The following is a 17,332-nucleotide window of genomic DNA, read 5'->3' as shown; positions in this document are numbered from 1 at the left end:
TACCACATTTGGAAATAATCTTAGTACCTAAATGTAATATGTTGTCTTGTTTGCCTACAATGTATCCTCGTGTCAAAGTTGAAAAAGTCATGAGGGAAATATAAGGCACTGTATCACCCATCACATGATAAAGAACAATGTCTCAGTGGGGAAATTACTTTTTTGAAATTAAACTGTCACAACAGAACAGTGTTTGGAAGGACAAATTAAAGAATGCATGCAACAATATATTTCCATCATTACATTTTAAACTTGGACACGAGGCTACATTGTAGGCACAGATCAGTGAGTCAGTCTCCCCAACTATTTACTAAATGTAGAATTGGAAGATCCCCCCCCTGCTGGGATCCGGAAGGAAGGAAAAAAACACACACACTACACACAGACACAAATAAAATATAGATAGAGGTGAGCTTTGAAGGGTCTATTACACAGGGGTGTTGGTGTGCTGTGAGGGAGCGATATTGCTGGGATCAGTGTCACAACTCCACGCCACTGGAGGGGGTCTGGAGGGTTGCCAGCGGCTGTTTACAAGGATACAAGCCCCACAGCACAGTGTTCATATGCGTTTGATACTGGTCTGCTGATGCTTGATAGGGACAAAATCCACCTCCAAATGAAAACTAAACCACCAGGCTTTCTCTGAGACAGAATGGATGAACACGGTTCAACAGAGTTCAGTAGAGAGAGCGACAGAGATGCTGAGTCAGGTTGTTTGGCTGGCAGATTCACACACCTGTTACAGTAGAGAGGTTGATGTCAGTACATGGTTACTGTACTCGGCTGTCTGTGTAGCACACCAGGGCCCGTATCCACAAAGCCTCTCAGAGTGCTTATTTAGGATCTGTCCATATAATATTACTCATTATGATCTAAAAGGCAAAACTGATCCAAGAACAGCACTCCTGCTTCGAGACGCTTTGTGGATACATTCCTTGCCGAGTCAGCAGCTGTTCTGCGCTCCTAGATCGACTTATCATGGCTCTTCAATGTGTCGTTTCTCACTGCATATAGGAATTCAATGAGCAGTTGACTTGTCTGTAAAAACTAGATGGATTACCATGAGATTATAGTTGATATGTTATAAATACAATGTAAATCAAATGTTGACAATGCAGTGAAGTTCACTAGTTGCAATTGCACATGCTTTGGATTGTCTGCATGCTACAGTTAAGTGTAGACAGTTGGTGCACTCCCAAGCCATTGAATATATCAGGAGTTGACTTATATACCAATAGTGTGACTATTAATAACTGCAGGCTGATAAAACAGGCTACAGTGAGACCTGTACGTGACACACCTGTGTGTGTTGTAACTGCAGTCGTTAAATGCAGGTCTGAGGGTGTTTCAGATAAACTTTGGATCTGAATAAATCATTGCAAATGTGTGTGTGTCTACGAGAAACCACAAAAAAATGATTAAGGGGATTTATTTTGGGATTTATTGTGTAACTTAGACAACATTAAAAAGAGGACTAACAATAAGAGCAGCGGTGGAGGGTCACACTTGGGGTTCCCACCTCAGATTCACAGGGGCTGCTGTGGAGAGGGGGAGTCAAATCTCAATTCTCCACGTCAAACAGCAGAACCGACAAATCAGTTGGAAAGAGTTCTAATAGGGTCAAATTAATCTAGAACCAAAACCAATAGTCACTTCCCTATGGATAGGGCAGGCAGCAGTCTTGGAAGGCAGGGGAGATAAACCCAAATGTCTTTGTCTGGCCAGAAACGTAATTGGTTGGTGGAAAATTAACACAGCAAACAGTGGGTGATATTATTGGTTAATATCAAAAAGGGCGGCGGGGCACTCCTCCAGAACCATGCATTCTGGTAGGCTCCCACAGCTAGTGTTACACTCAACGGATAACAAGTGAAAATGCTCTTCTCCCTTTCCCATCGTGCTCTCTGCTGCTGGACCCGGGCGGCAGGGTGATGACATCACAGGAAGCGGATTCCTGCTCCAAACTGAACGCCGTCGCATATCCTGAGGCAGGGAAGGAAAAATAGGGAAGATGAGCCACAGAAAAGTTTTGAGACCTATATGTTCCGCACCTTGTGTCTGTTTATACCTAGGTGTTATGGCTTGTGTGTCTGTTTATTTACAGCACATATGAGCTGTATGGCATTGCAGCAATAACACCTCTCATCTCTCGTTCTATCATCTCTGCAGTGGTGGAAAAAGTACCAAATTGTCATACTTGAGTAAAAGTAAAGATGCCTTAATAGAAAATGACTTAAGTAAAAGTGAGTCACCCAATAAAATACTATTTGAGTAAAATAAGTATTTGGTTTTAAATATACTTAAGTATTGAAGTAAATGTACAAGTATAAATCATTTAAAATTCCTTATATTAAGCAAACCAGATAGTACAATTTTCATGTTTATTTATTTACGGATAGCCAGTGGCACACTCCAACATCATTTACAAATGAAGCATTTGTGTTTAGCGAGTCCGCCAGATAAGAGGCAGTAGGGATAATCAGCGATGTTCTCGAGTGTGTGAACTGGATCATTTTCCTGTCCTGCTAAGCATTCAAAATGTAACAAGTACTTTTAGGTGTCAGGGAAAATCTATGGAGAAGAAAGTATATCATTTTCTTCAGGAATGTAGTGAAGCAAAAGTTGTCAAAAATATAAATAGTAAAGTAAAGTACAGATACCCCAAAAAACTACTTAAGTATTTTGATGTAAGTACTTTACACCACTGCATCTCTGGGAGTGTATATGCAGTCTGCTCTTACGATTTTTCTTTCTTTCTAGAGCGCTATATAAAAGCCCCGGCCTACTGAAGTCTGACCTGCTCCTCCAAATGTCTGTGTGTTGTACCTGTCTCCACTCTGAACCCCCATGGGAATGCAGTAGTTGAGCTCCAGCCTGGCGATGTTCCCGAGACGCAGCACGATGCCTGCTCCATACGACCAGCGGATACACTCCGCCAGCCTCTGTAGGTGTGCTCTTGGACCCTCTCCTGGGGACAGGAAACACTTACCCGTAAGAAGAGGCAGAATGCACACAGATGCACAGACAAGACAATTGAATATTTATTTGCAGGTATGTACCATATGTAACTCATTAGTTAATAGGGGCAATGAAAAACAGAACATGGACTAATATGAGGTTCAAGGTTCCCACCGTAGTTGAGGTTGCACAGGTTCCCAGCGTTGAGGAAGAAGTGTGTCCTGAAGAGGTCTCCGAAGCCGGCCCGGCCCGGACGGAAGGGTAGAGGAGTGTACAGGTGGAGCCCGCCTGCCCAGTACGCCTCTCCTCCCAGGTAGTCACCTGTGGCAACACAGGTAAAACCTTACGTTTCATCATCAGGACTCTGGGCAACTGATTCAACCCTGTGCACCACACATGCCCGTTCAAATAAACAGAGAGCGCATGACCTCACCCTCGCTCTGTGGGCCGATGCTGTACATTCCAAATCCTCGCACACTGGTGGGACCGCCCAGATAGAACCTGGACAATACAGAAATATGTCAATGACATATAATAACGTCCAAATGTCACTCACAGACCACAGGTGCTCACAATATCCCCTAAACACTAGAGGATAAATACCTCACAGAATGAGTTCTCTCAATGGCGCCACCTAGCGATTTCTATCAAATCCATGTGACATGAATCTGATGGGAGTGGTCCTACCTGTCAGCGATGGAGGACGGTCTGCCTCCGATGGGGAGGAGACACCCACCCCAGAGGGAGGCAGAGAGGACCTGAAAGAGACCACCAGGGCCATGTTATATGACATGTTGAACACTCAGGTACCCATAATTCACTTCCTATTTGTCCTGGGTATTTCCCCCCCAGGTTAGGGACTGAGTAGTGTTCCCTTACCGAGTCCCAGACCAGCCGTCTGTTGACCTGCAACTCAAAGTCCTCCTTCAGGAAGCTTGCGTCTCCGCCTGTATAGCCAGCCAGCTCCTACAGAGGGCAAGACAACATCAGCATGGCCACTTCATATAGATCTACAGTGGTGTATTATGCAGAGGAAGTCACATACACAAACATACCTGGTTGATCCTCAGTAAGGCACCTTTCTTGGGGAAGATGGCAGAGTTCCTGGTGTCAATGGACATGGTGTGCTGCAAGACAACAACCGTCAGTAGATTGACTCAAATTCTTACTATTTTGAGAGTTAAGATCATTAAGGGTTTAGATTATTAGATAAAAGGGAACTGAGAGACAAAGGGCTTTGTACCGAGAGGGCAGACTTGAGGGTGTGTCCGCTCTCTTCTCGCACGGCGAAGGAGGCACTGCGTGCCAGACAGCCCAGCTCCCTCCACACACCCTCCCACTTCAGAGTGTGGTTGGTCCTCCACAGAGGAAACTATAGGAGAGAGAGGGAGAGTGAGAAAGTTATCCCTGTGGAAATTCAAAGGCAGATAAAATGGAGGAAAAAAAAACAACAACAAATGTGACACACACAGACCCACAAACACATACAGTAGGAGTCCTCTTACATTGAGCTCAGTGGAGACTCCTCTGTCTGTCTCTTTGAGGGAGCTCCATGGAAACTGGCCTGTGACTTTGTACAGGTTGAGAGCGAGGCTGCAACAAGACAACACCTGTCAGGGCCGTGATCCATGCAGTGCTCGTCTCATTACTGAACTATGTTCTACATAAAGGTTATAAATACATCACCACGGCAACATAACATACTGTCAATATGACCACTGATGGAAACAATCACAACTTGAAACAAAATAGCACTTGCGGTGTAGTGGCTGCCATGTTTTTTATGTTGTAATTTCTACTGCTTTTTTCTCCCCAATTTCGTGATTACGATCTTGCCTCATCGCTGCAACTCCCCAATGGGCTCGGGAGAGGCGAAGGTCGACTTTCGTGTCTTCCGAAACATGACCCGCCAACACCCGCTCGCTTAACCCGGTAGCCAGCTGCACCAATGTGTTGGAGGAAACACTGTTCAACTGACAACCGGTCAGCCTGCAGGCCCCCGGCAAGCCACAAGGAGTCACTAGAGCGGGCTGAGGCAAGTAAAGCCCTCCCCTAACCCAGATGACGCTGGGCCAATTGTGCCCCGCCCTATGGGACTCTCAGTCACGGCCGGTTATGACACAGCCTGGGATCAAACACCAGGCTGTAGTGACGCCGCAACACTGCGATGCAGTGCCTTAGACCGCTGCGCCACCTGGGAGGCCTGCAAGTGCTATTTCAATGTCCTATTGACACAGAGAGCAAGGACAGCGGTGTTCCCTGTTCGTACTTGCGTTCGAAGTTGCCTGGCTGGGGCTTGAAGAAGGACAGGCCGTAGGAAGTCTCCTTGGTCCCGTAGGAAAACTGGAAGGTTAACTTCTCCGCACGGCCAAACACGTTAGGAAGCTTCACACCCAACACCTGGAAGACAGAGACAACGTTACTCCCAGGTCAGGGTCACACACCTGTTCTACCTGTCTGTGAACATACATGAACACACTATGCACCCATTTGGAAGTGTTTGCAGTGAAAATGAGGCAGGGAAGCTGCTTAACCGGTCTGTCTGTAATCACATGATTGTATATAGGAATGTCAGCCTTGGGTCATTGTGACAGGGGTTTCAATGAACAACAATTGTGTGATGCTTTGTTATAGCGCTCCTGTAAGTATGTGTGTGAGAGATAGTGGTGTTTGTATTCTCTCACCATGCTGCCCTCGTTGTTGCCGACCATGGTGTTGTAGCTGCCCGTCAGCCTCTTCATCTCTGTCACCTCGAACGTCACGTCCAGACCATTGGGCAACGCATCCGCACCTGGGAGGGGTAGACCAAAACAGACAGAGGGCTCCTCTCCAGTGACGCAAATATCGTTTTACTGGTTATCCTTCCATATTGGCAACGTCTCATGATTGAGATGGGTTGTGATTTTGTTTCAGCCACACGCACACACATACACAGCTGCTTAAGGGTGCACACTGTACCATCTGATGTATCTATGACAACCTCCACCTCTTTGAAGATGCCCAGACGCAGCAGTTTCTGTCTGGCAATATGAGACTTCTTCATGACCTGTCAAAGAGACAACCTGCAGCTTTTAGCACAGATGTTTCCCCTTAAACTAGGGAACATTTCAGAATGTGTGTGTAGGTTATGTGTATAGGTTATGTGTGTAGGTTTGAGTATGTAGAGTCCAGAGTGCTCACACTTACATCAATAAGGTTTTTAGCATGGAAGACCTCAGAGATTTCATAGCCCAGCAGATCCTCTTTGGTTCTGCCCAAGCCCTCAATGTTGACATGTTGGACAACAACCTGCAATGAATGGACAGATTCTCAGCATCCACTCCAACTAGGTGGTCAATGATTTACTCAACTCCCTTTGCTAAGAAGATGGCGAACAACTTGTAATTGGAGTAACGGTCACTTGGATAAGAGATGCTTACGTCTTTGTTTTCCAGGACCTCCTGTTTAGTCTCTTGTTCTGCCTCCTGCACCTCAATCATGTCGTCGGGATGAACGCCCATGTCACGCCCGTGCATCGGGAGAGGGTCCATACTCTGAACAGTGTCGAGAAAGTAGAAAAATGATCTGAAGATATGACCATGCGTAGATCGCTATCTAACTAGCTTCGTTCTGTCAAGGTGGTACATTTTCTAACACGCTGACAGACCAGACACAATCCATATTGAATAACATTACATTACATAAAATATAGTAAAATAACCATCTGCCTCATGTCATACAACTCTTTGTCATTAATGTCATTTCTGTATCTTGTCCACGGCCTATGAGTTCGTCCATAGTAACTAACGTTACACCGCCATACAATGCACAGAACGGGGAGGTCAGGCATAATTTCATCCCCACTTTCGTGGTTGTAAGAAATTAAGATTTACCCTGGCGTGGACAGTCCCCATGGTGATGTTTTTCTCTTAAAAAATATCCCTTTTTGATAAGTAAATGTTTTCTAACAGGTCGATTTAGAGAAGAAAGTCACTACTACCAATGGCTAGATTTTCCAGGTCCTAACTCCCTTCAAGGGAGACGCCATGACACTTTGCGAAGCCTGCTCTGCGCACAGTGATTGGTCAAACATGTGCCTTTGTCACTGACAGGTGGGCGGGACAAAACCAGCGCACTGTGTAGTGTGTGCCAAGACCAGCAGAGGGCAGTATCTCTACACTCAAACTTCAGTCCTGTGTGAAGTTCCTGCTTTGACTGTGGCAAGTCTGTGCATTATATTTAGAGATAATAATGTTGGTCCCTTCAGATGTATGCTTCTTATGACTTCGTTTATTTCAAAGTATTTCCATTGCATTGTAAAGAATGACAAGAATAGACCACAACCAACTAAGAAGTGCCCAGAACTGCCCATTTGGCTACGAATGTAGCCTATTGAAATAAGCGCCTGCGGGACAATTCATCTGAAAAACATAAAAACATCGGTATACCTGAGCTCTTTTTTCTCGATATTAATCACCACGATTGTAACTTGAACATGTATAACCTTAGTTTATAGGCCTACATGATCATGATTCATGAGTTCCATTATAGGCAATTGAGACCTCTGGTGACCATTTTGGCCCCGCGCTGGTGAGAAATATCTGAAAACATTTATTGATCAAGTTTGATGATTTGCTGTGTTGGTCACGGTCTCAGGCAGTGAGTAATCAATTGAACCACAGCAACCAATTTTCCTCTCTCTCTCTCCCTCTACACCTCCAATCCGCTCTTCCAATGCGTGCAAGCCAATCAGAGAGCGGCTCCGCTGGTCTCGCTGTCCTCTTCTACTGCCTCTGCCAGTACCAAAACGGTTCTCTTATCAAAGAAACACACATCCAAAAAACTGCATTCAATCACCGCCTTTTACCATGGGAAGTGCTTGTTTTTCCTGGGAAGTATGTTTGTTTTTCGTCCTCATTAATACCTGTGAGGTGATGGGGGATGTTGGACTCGCAGGTAAGGAGCTCTCATTCTATCCCTTTCTGTCTTATATCATTTTGACACATATTTTTTAAGATAGTGCTGTCTATTTTCCCTGTTCATGTTTTATTGAAAAGTTCAAACCAGCGCATGACAGCGTAGAATAGGTGAAGCATAGTGGATTTCTTTAATGCCTAGGCTAACGTAGATTATATTCATTTTAATTAGAGAGTATCTGTGGACTGAGAACAGTTGAGACAGTTGGGAGAACATGTTCCTTTGAGGAACACTTGGTTGAAGATGAATCGTTTGGGCTAGCAACATTTGAACAGTATGGAAATGAGAAATAGCTAAACACCGATATTGAAAACAATTTAAGCGAAATATATCAATTTGATGCCAAATCTAGCCATTATAAAAGGCTTTGAATGGGTGATGTGATATGCGCGTGAAATAACTCGGGCTGCAAACACGTTTACATTTGGCCTCGCAGAGCTGAACCATATCTACTCATTTTGGACTGACAATTAGAAATAGTGTTAACACGTGTTAGTCCAGTTTGCATTGACAATATTACTCTAAACACTATTTGAAGTTGAGTTTTTGACTAAGCATCTTTTCACCCATCTGCTTGAACGATTCCCTTCTATGAGCTGATACATAGCATCTTTTCCGGATCAGTTGCCTGCCCAGAGGTGGACATGGGTTGGGAAGGTGGCCTTCACGGTCCCTTGAGGAGTCTGTCCCAACCTGCTTATCGACGACCTTTCAGCGGAAAGCGGCGCGCCTTGTCTCCCTCCAACTATGGATTGGCGAGAAGTCAATATTGGGACGGCCACTGAAGCACGGGAGAGGGGAGAGGGCTTTATTTTACATTAGTCAACGGTATTTCATAATAATAGTCCCATGGTGAACCTGCAATAACAGTTTCCTGCCTTACATCTATCTATTCACTGTCAACAACTCAGTGAGAACCGGCAGTTGAACTATCGAGTCCAGGTTTTACAGGCTATATTCCGCTGCCTACTCCTATCACTTTATTTTTCATGTCTACTGGCGCTCACATGGGAGAAAATAAATCAGTCATCCGCTTGATAAAAAATATTTATTGTGATGACATTTATTGTTTATTTATTGCATTTTGTTGAGCTGGGCGGGGGTCAGGCAGCAGGGCTTAACCCCGCAGAGAAATAAACGCTGGATTTACGGCTCCCAATATGGGCTATTCATGAGGGGCAAGACAGGAGACAGGGTAGCTGCTTCTCAGCTCAAGATAGATAGATCTCTCTCTCTCTCTCTCTCTCTCTTTCGCTGTCTGTCTGTGTGAATTAGCTGGCTTAAGGTCCCTGGATTCATCCCCAGATGTGACTCTCTAACAATGACTTGATCAATAGGGTTCCCTATAGCCACTCAGTATTCCAGAGGCATCCACTAAGCCCTGATACACTAGTGTACCTCTCTTCTATTGGTATTTGATTCATATAAATGATTATTGGTTTTGGCCTCTTTAGTGTTACCGGTATCTTTTATAGAGTTAAGAAACCTCACCCTTCATCCACTATGTTACTCCCTGACAGTTTATTGTCTTATATGAGGAGTTCTACATTTTGGACGTTTGCCATCATAAAGTAAATATTTCCAGCCTGTATATATCTGGACGAAGCTGCATTTGGCCAAGAGGACTGAGCTTTCCCTGAGAGAGCGGGATTAAAACATTCGATTGAGGTTGTACAAAACCCATTCACCTCTCACCAAAACCATCGCTATTTTGTAGACTTAGTCCTATTGATGAGTCCTTGGAGACCAGTGGTTTACAGTTGTCCCTTGTGTCATTTCTCTAGATGCCGATGAGTGCTCTGAAGGCACGGATGACTGTCACATTGATGCTCTCTGCCAGAATACCCCCAAATCCTTCAACTGCATCTGCAAGCCGGGGTACAAGGGAGATGGCAAGCAGTGTGAAGGTGAGTTTGACTACATTGTCTTATTATGGCTTCAATGTGATATGACTTAATTCACCCCCCCCCCTCCCTCCGGCCACTCCGATCCAAATAATCATCCTCAATCACCCCACACCCATGTCCTCTCCGCACTTCATTCCGCCCGCCCCCTATTGCTCTCTGACAGGCTCAGCAGTAATGGCAGGTTTTACAGCTGTTTCACAGGAACCCCCTGTTTCTCTCCCCTCTTCTCCCCCTTCCCGACTCCAGCCCCCCGCCAGCTCTCCTAATTAACTGGTAGGAAGTGGACTGAGGGTAGGTGTGAGGGTGAGAGGGGGCAGCACCTGGCTGTGCGTTCACACCTCCACTCATTTCTGCCTCAAAGCACACCACAGCTGGAGCTAGAGCTAGCTTAGCGCACAGCACACACTCCCTCCCAACGCTAGCCAGTCTAGCCGTACAAATGCAATCGAAACGCATCTACGCACGCACACACGCAAACGCCAGATCAGCTTATAGGCTACCACGGCAAATAACGTGGTAACGATACATCAGTCATATTGGTCCCTAGAGCTAGCCAGGATAGGAGAGCAAGAGAGGATTGTGGTGATGACGGGCCTTTTTCTATAGGGGTTTTCACTGCCTCTATTTTCAGGCCTTTTCAAGTGTCTCCTGTTTGTTTAAGTATTTGTGTGTATGTCAGTGAGTTATATTCAACACTTTCTCCTGTTTGCTCAGCTGTGTACCAGTCTCCCCCGCCTGAAACACGCGCACGCAAGCACACACACACACACACACACACACACACACACACACACACACACACACACACACACACACACACACACACACACACACACACACACACACACACACACACACACACACACACACACACACACACACACACACACACACACACACACACACACACACACACACACACACACACAGAGTGAGCAGGTGTTATGTCTGAGGACCTCACCTGGATATTGCCCATTCAGAGACTCTGTACCTCTCATTTGGTCAACCTGGGGAGAACACAATGACATGGACCTGTGTCATTGTTTGATTAGCTCACTTATCAAATGCCTCAGGCTGTGTGAGTCGGTCTTCCTACATATGACTGTATAATCACACACCTGGCTCAGAGAGAGGGAGTAAGGGAGCTTGACTATTATTTCCACCATTTTGTGTCTGCTGATTCTGTTGAGTTCCCCGGTCTACTTGATATACTGTAGCTCTGTCTCCATTTGTTTTGCCCCGGTCTACTTGATATACTGTAGCTCTGTCTCCATTTGTTTTGCCCTGGTCTACTTGATATACTGTAGCTCTGTCTCCATTTGTTTTGTTTTGCTGTAGCTCTGTCTCCATTTGTTTTGCTACTTGATATACTGTAGCTCTGTCTCCATTTGTTTTGCCCCGGTCTACTTGATATACTGTAGCTCTGTCTCCATTTGTTTTGCCCTGGTCTACTTGATATACTGTAGCTCTGTCTCCATTTGTTTTGCCCCGGTCTACTTGATATACTGTAGCTCTGTCTCCATTTGTTTTGCCCCGGTCTACTTGATATACTGTAGCTCTGTCTCCATTTGTTTTGTCTCTGTCTCCATTTGTTTTGATATATACTGTCTGTCTCCATTTGTTTTGCCCCGGTCTATATACTGTAGCTCTGTCTCCATTTGTTTTGCCCTGTCTCCATTTGGTCTCTACTTGATATACTGTAGCTCTGTCTCCATTTGTTTTGCCCCGGTCTACTTGATATACTGTAGCTCTGTCTCCATTTGTTTTGCCCCGGTCTACTTGATATACTGTAGCTCTGTCTCCATTTGTTTTGCCCCGGTCTACTTGATATACTGTAGCTCTGTCTCCATTTGTTTTGCCCTGGTCTACTTGATATACTGTAGCTCTGTCTCCATTTGTTTTGCCCTGGTCTACTTGATATACTGTAGCTCTGTCTCCATTTGTTTTGCCCTGGTCTACTTGATATACTGTAGCTCTGTCTCCATTTGTTTTGCCCCGGTCTACTTGATATACTGTAGCTCTGTCTCCATTTGTTTTGTCCCGGTCTACTTGATATACTGTAGCTCTGTCTCCATTTGTTTTGCCCTGGTCTACTTGATATACTGTAGCTCTGTCTCCATTTGTTTTGCCCCGGTCTACTTCTCAAATCAAATCAAATATAATTTTACTTGTTACATACATATAGTTAGCAGATGTTCATGCAAGTGTAGCGAAATGCTTGTGCTTCTAGTTCCGGCAATGCAGTAATAACCAACAAGTAATCTAACCTAACAATTTCACAACAGCTACCTTATACACACACAAGTGTATAGGTATGAAGAATATGTACATAATGATATATGAATGAGTGATTGTACAGAACGGCATAGGCAAGATGCAGTAGATGGTATCGGTACAGTATATACATATGAGATGAGTAATGTAGGGTATGTAAACATTATATTAAGTGGCATTGTTTAAAGTGGCTAGTGATACATGTATCACATAAAGATGGCAAGATGCAGTAGGTGGTATAGAGTACAGTATATACCTATGAGATTAGTAATGTAGGGAATGTAAACATTATATTAAGTGGCATTGTTTAAAGTGGCTAGTGATACATTTTTTACATGTATGGCAGCAGCCATTCAATGTTAGCGGTGGTTGTTTAACAGTCTGATGGCCTTGAGATAGAAGCTGTTTTTCAGTCTCTCGGTCCCTGCTTTGATGCACCTGTACTGACCTCGCCTTCTGGATGATAGCGGGTGAACAGGCAGTGTAGCTCGGGTGGTTGTTGTCCTTGATTATCTTTATGGCCTTCCTGTGACATCGGGTGGTTTAGGTGTCTTGGAGGGCAGGTAGTTTGCCCCCGGTGATGCGTTGTGCAGACCTCACTACCCTCTGGAGAGCCTTACGGTTGTGGGCGGAGCAGTTGCCGTACCAGGCGGCGATACCACCTGACAGGATGCTCTCGATTGTGCATCTGTAAAAGTTTGTGAGTGCTTTTGATGCCAAGTCGAATTTCTTCAGCCTCCTGAGGTTGAAGAGGCCCTGCTGCGCATTCTTCACCACTCTGTCTGTGTGGGTGGACCAATTCAGTTTGTCCGTGATGTGTACGCCGAAGAACTTAAAACTTTCTACCCTATCCACTACTGTCCCGTCGATGTGGATAGGGGGGTGCTCCCTCTGCTGTTTCCTGAAGTCCATGATCATCTCCTTTGTTATGTTGACGTTGAGTGTGAGGTTATTTTCCTGACACCACACTCCGAGGACACTCACCTCCTCCCTGTAGGCCGTCTCGTCGTTGTTGGTAATCAAGCCTACCACTGTAGTGTCGTCTGCAAACTTGATGATTGAGTTGGAGATGTACATGGCCACGCAGTCGTGGGTGAACAGGGAGTACAGGAGAGGGCTCAGAACGCACCCTTGTGGGGCCCCAGGGGTTGAGGATCAGCGGGGTGGAGATGTTGTTACCTACCCTCACCACCTGGGGGCGGCCCGTCAGGAAGTCCAGTACCCAGTTGCACAGTGCGGGGTCGAGACCCAGGGTCTTGATGACGAGTTTGGAGGGTACTATGGTGTTAAATGCTGAGCTGTCGTAGATGAATAGCATTCTCACATACAGTGGGGAGAACAAGTATTTGATACACTGCCGATTTTGCAGGTTTTCCGACTTACAAAGCATGTAGAGGTCTGTAATTTTTTATCATAGGTACACTTCAACTGTGAGAGACAGAATCCCCCCCCAAAATTCCAGAAAATCAAAAATCCAGAAAATCACATTGTATGATTTTTAAGTAATTCATTTGCATTTTATTGCATGACATAAGTATTTGATCACCTACCAACCAGTAAGAATTCCGTCTCTCACAGACCTGTTAGTTTTTCTTTAAGAAGCCCTCCTGTTCCCCACTCATTACCTGTATTAACTGCACCTGTTTGAACTCGTTACCTGTATAAAAGACACCTGTCCACACACTCCGTCTCTCACAGTTGAAGTGTACCTAGGATAAAAATTACAGAGCTCTACATGCTTTGTAAGTAGGAAAACCTGCAAAATTGGCAGTATATCAAATACTTGTTCTCCCCACTGTAGGTATTCCTCTTGTCCAGATGGGTTAGTGCAGTGTGGTTGTGATTGTGTCGTCTGTGGACCTATTGCGGCGGTAAGCAAATTGGAGTTGGTCTAGGGTGTCAGGTAGGGTGAGGTGATATGGTCCTTGACTAGTCTCTCAAAGCACTGAGAGACTAGTCAGTGCTACGGGGCGGTAGTCGTTTAGCTCAGTTACCTTAGCTTTCTTGGGAACCGGAACATTTGTGGCCCTCTTGAAGCATGTGGGAACAGCAGACTGGGATAAGGATTGATTGAATATGTCCGTAAACACACCAGCCAGCTGGTCTGTGCAAGCTCTGAGGATGTGGCTGGGGATGCCGTCTGGGCCTGCAGCCTTGCGAGGGTTAACACGTTTAAATGTTTTACTCACATCGACTGCAGGTTTTGGTAGCGGGCCGTGTCAGTGGCACTGTATTGTCCTCAAAGCGAGCAAAGAAGTTGTTTAGTCTGTCTGGGAGCAAGAAATCCTGGTCCGCGACAAGGCTGGTTTTCTTTTTGTAATCCATGATAGACTGTAGACCCTGCCACATACCTCTTGTGTCTGAGCCATTGAATTGGGACTCTACTTTGTCTCTATACTGACGCTTAGCTTGTTTGATTGCCTTGTGGAGGGAATAGCTACATTGTTTGTATTCGGTCATGTTTCCGGTCACCTTGCCCTGGTTAAAAGCAGTGGTTCGTGCTCTCTGTTTCGCGCGAATGCTGCCATCAATCCACGGTTTCTGGTTTTGGAATGTTTTAATAGTTGCTGTGGGTACGACATCGCCGATGCACTTGCTTATGAACTCGCTCACAGAATCAGCGTATTCGTCAATGTTGTTGTTTGACGCAATGCGGAACATATCCCAATCCACATCAAATCAAATCAAATCAAATCAAATCAAATTTATTTATATAGCCCTTCGTACATCAGCTGATATCTCAAAGTGCTGTACAGAAACCCAGCCTAAAACCCCAAACAGCAAACAATGCAGGTGTAAAAGCACGGTGGCTAGGAAAAACTCCCTAGAAAGGCCAAAACCTAGGAAGAAACCTAGAGAGGAACCGGGCTATGTGGGGTGGCCAGTCCTCTTCTGGCTGTGCCGGGTAGAGATTATAACAGAACATGACCAAGATGTTCAAATGTTCATAAATGACCAGCATGGTCAAATAATAATAAGGCAGAACAGTTGAAACTGGAGCAGCAGCACAGTCAGATGGACTGGGGACAGCAAGGAGCCATCATGTCAGGTAGTCCTGGGGCACGGTCCTAGGGCTCAGGTCCTCCGAGAGAGAGAAAGAAAGAGAGAATTAGAGAGAGCATATGTGGGGTTCTTCTGGCTGTGCCGGGTGGAGATTATAACAGAACGTGGCCAAGATGTTCAAATGTTCATAAATGACCAGCATGGTTGAATAATAGTAAGGCAGAACAGTTGAAACTGGAGCAGGAGCATGGCCAGGTGGACTGGGGACAGCAAGGAGTCCTCATGTCAGGTAGTCCTGGGACATGGTCCTAGGGCCCAGGCCAGTTGAAACTGGAGCAGCAGCATGGCCAGGTGGACTGGGGACAGCAAGGAGTCATCATGTCAGGTAGTCCTGGGGCATGGTTCTAGGGCTCAGGTCCTCCGAGAGAGAAAAGAAAGAAGGAGAGAATTAGAGAACGCACACTTAGATTTACACAGGACACCGAATGGACAGGAGAAGTACTCCAGATAAACAAACTGACCCTAGCCCCCGACACATAAACTACTGCAGCATAAATACTGGAGGCTGAGACAGGAGGGGTCAGGAGACACTGTGGCCCCATCCGAGGATGCCCGGACAGGGCCAAACAGGAAGGATATAACCCCACCCACTTTGCCAAAGCACAGCCCCCACACCACTAGAGGGAAATCTTCAACCACCAACTTACCATCCTGAGACAAGGCCGAGTATAGCCCACAAAGATCTCCGACACGGTACAACCCAAGGGGTGGGGGAACCCAGACAGGCCGACCACAACAGTGAATCAACCCACCCAGGTGACGCATCCCCCCCCAGGGACGGCACGAGAGAGCCCCAGCAAGCCAGTGACTCAGCCCCGTAACAGGGTTAGAGGCAGAGAATCCCAGTGGAAAACGGGGAACCGGCCAGGCAGAGACAGCAAGGGCGGTTCGTTGCTCCAGAGCCTTTCCGTTCACCTTCCCACTCCTGGGCCAGACTACACTCAATCATATGACCCACTGAAGAGATGAGTCTTCAGTAAAGACTTAAAGGTTGAGACCGAGTTTGCGTCTCTGACATGGGTAGGCAGACCGTTCCATAAAAATGGAGCTCTATAGGAGAAAGCCCTGCCTCCAGCTGTTTGCTTAGAAATTCTAGGGACAATTAGGAGGCCTGCCGTCTTGTGACCGTAGCGTACGTATAGGTATGTACGGCAGGACCAAATCAGAGAGGTAGGTAGGAGCAAGCCCATGTAATGCTTTGTAGGTTAGCAGTAAAACCTTGAAATCAGCCCTTGCTTTGACAGGAAGCCAGTGTAGAGAGGCTAGCACTGGAGTAATATGAAGCAATCTTGAAGCGTGGAATCAGATTGGTCGGACCAGCATTGAACAGACCTGAGAGCGGAAGCTTCCTATTTTAGTTTCTGTCTATAGGCTGGAAGCAACAAAATGGAGTCGTGGTCAGTTTTTCCGAAAGGACTACGGGGGAGGGCCTTATATGCGTCGCTGAAGTTAGAATAACAATGATCTAGGGTTTTACCAGCCCTGGTAGCACAATCGATATGCTGATAGAATTTAGGGAGTCTTGTTTTCAGATTAGCCTTGTTAAAAAATCCCCAGCTACAATGAATGCAGCCTCAGGATATGTGGTTTCCAGTTTACATAGAGTCAAATAAAGTTTGTTCAGGGCCATCGATGTGTCTGCTTGGGGGGGGAATATATGCGGCTGTGATTATAATCGAAGAGAATTATCTTGGTAGATAATGCGGTCAACATTTGATTGTCAGGTGAACAGTCAGGTGAACAGAAGAACTTGAGTTCCTGTATGTTGTTATGATCACACCACGTCTCGTTAATCATAAGGCATAGCCCCCTGCCCCTCGTCTTACCAGAAAGATGGTTGTCGGCGCAATGCGTGAAGAAACCAGCTGGCTGTACCGACTGCGATAGCGTCTCTCCAGTGAGCCATGTTTCCGTGAAGCAAAGAACGTTATAGTCTCTGATTTCTCTCTGAAATGTTACCCTTGCTCGGATTTCATCAACCTTGTTGTCAAGAGACTGGACATTGGCAAGTAGTATGCTCGGGAGCGGTGCGCGATGTGCCCATCTCCGAAGCCAGACCAGACTGCTTAGTCTGCCCATTTTACGGCAACGTTGTTTCGGTTCGCCGGCTGGGATCCGATCCATTGTCCTGGGTGTTGGGTAAAACACAGGATCCGCTTGGGGAAAGCCTGGTC

The 17,332-nt window shown here is 45.9% G+C and overlaps 2 protein-coding genes across 7 annotated transcripts in view; one reads left to right on the top strand and one right to left on the bottom strand.

Moving 5' to 3' along the window:
- Positions 1–1,418: 1,418 nt before the first annotated feature.
- LOC123994602 (sorting and assembly machinery component 50 homolog B-like) lies at positions 1,419–7,015 on the bottom strand. 2 transcript variants are annotated; one of them, XM_046297400.1, is made up of 15 exons: positions 6,938–7,015; positions 6,378–6,491; positions 6,145–6,246; positions 5,917–6,004; positions 5,643–5,749; positions 5,228–5,358; positions 4,464–4,551; positions 4,202–4,330; positions 4,014–4,085; positions 3,838–3,924; positions 3,646–3,716; positions 3,392–3,459; positions 3,133–3,279; positions 2,827–2,968; positions 1,419–1,983 (listed from the first exon to the last, which is right to left on the bottom strand). In XM_046297400.1, the coding sequence occupies exons 2-15, from the start codon at positions 6,486–6,488 to the stop codon at positions 1,938–1,940; spliced, it is 1,389 nt and encodes a 462-aa protein (XP_046153356.1). In that variant the 5' UTR covers positions 6,489–6,491; positions 6,938–7,015; the 3' UTR covers positions 1,419–1,937. The 2 variants fall into 2 exon arrangements, with proteins under 2 accessions (XP_046153356.1, XP_046153355.1); XM_046297399.1 differs by having other exon boundaries at positions 6,831–7,009.
- A 733-nt stretch (positions 7,016–7,748) lies between these two features.
- Positions 7,749–17,332, top strand: part of scube1 (signal peptide, CUB domain, EGF-like 1) — a 184,672-nt gene continuing 175,088 nt past the window's right edge. For all 5 annotated transcript variants that reach the window (XM_046297396.1, XM_046297395.1, XM_046297394.1 and 2 more), the window contains exons 1-2: positions 7,749–7,893; positions 9,699–9,821. In XM_046297396.1, the coding sequence (XP_046153352.1) occupies positions 7,806–7,893; positions 9,699–9,821 (211 nt within the window). In that variant the 5' untranslated portion in view covers positions 7,749–7,805. The remainder of the gene's footprint in view (positions 7,894–9,698; positions 9,822–17,332) is intronic.

This window comes from Oncorhynchus gorbuscha, linkage group LG14 (genome assembly GCF_021184085.1).
Source record: "Oncorhynchus gorbuscha isolate QuinsamMale2020 ecotype Even-year linkage group LG14, OgorEven_v1.0, whole genome shotgun sequence".
NCBI lineage: Eukaryota > Metazoa > Chordata > Actinopteri > Salmoniformes > Salmonidae > Oncorhynchus > Oncorhynchus gorbuscha.
The sequence above is the reverse complement of the archived record's forward strand: the minus strand, read 5'-3'. Positions and strand labels throughout refer to the sequence as shown.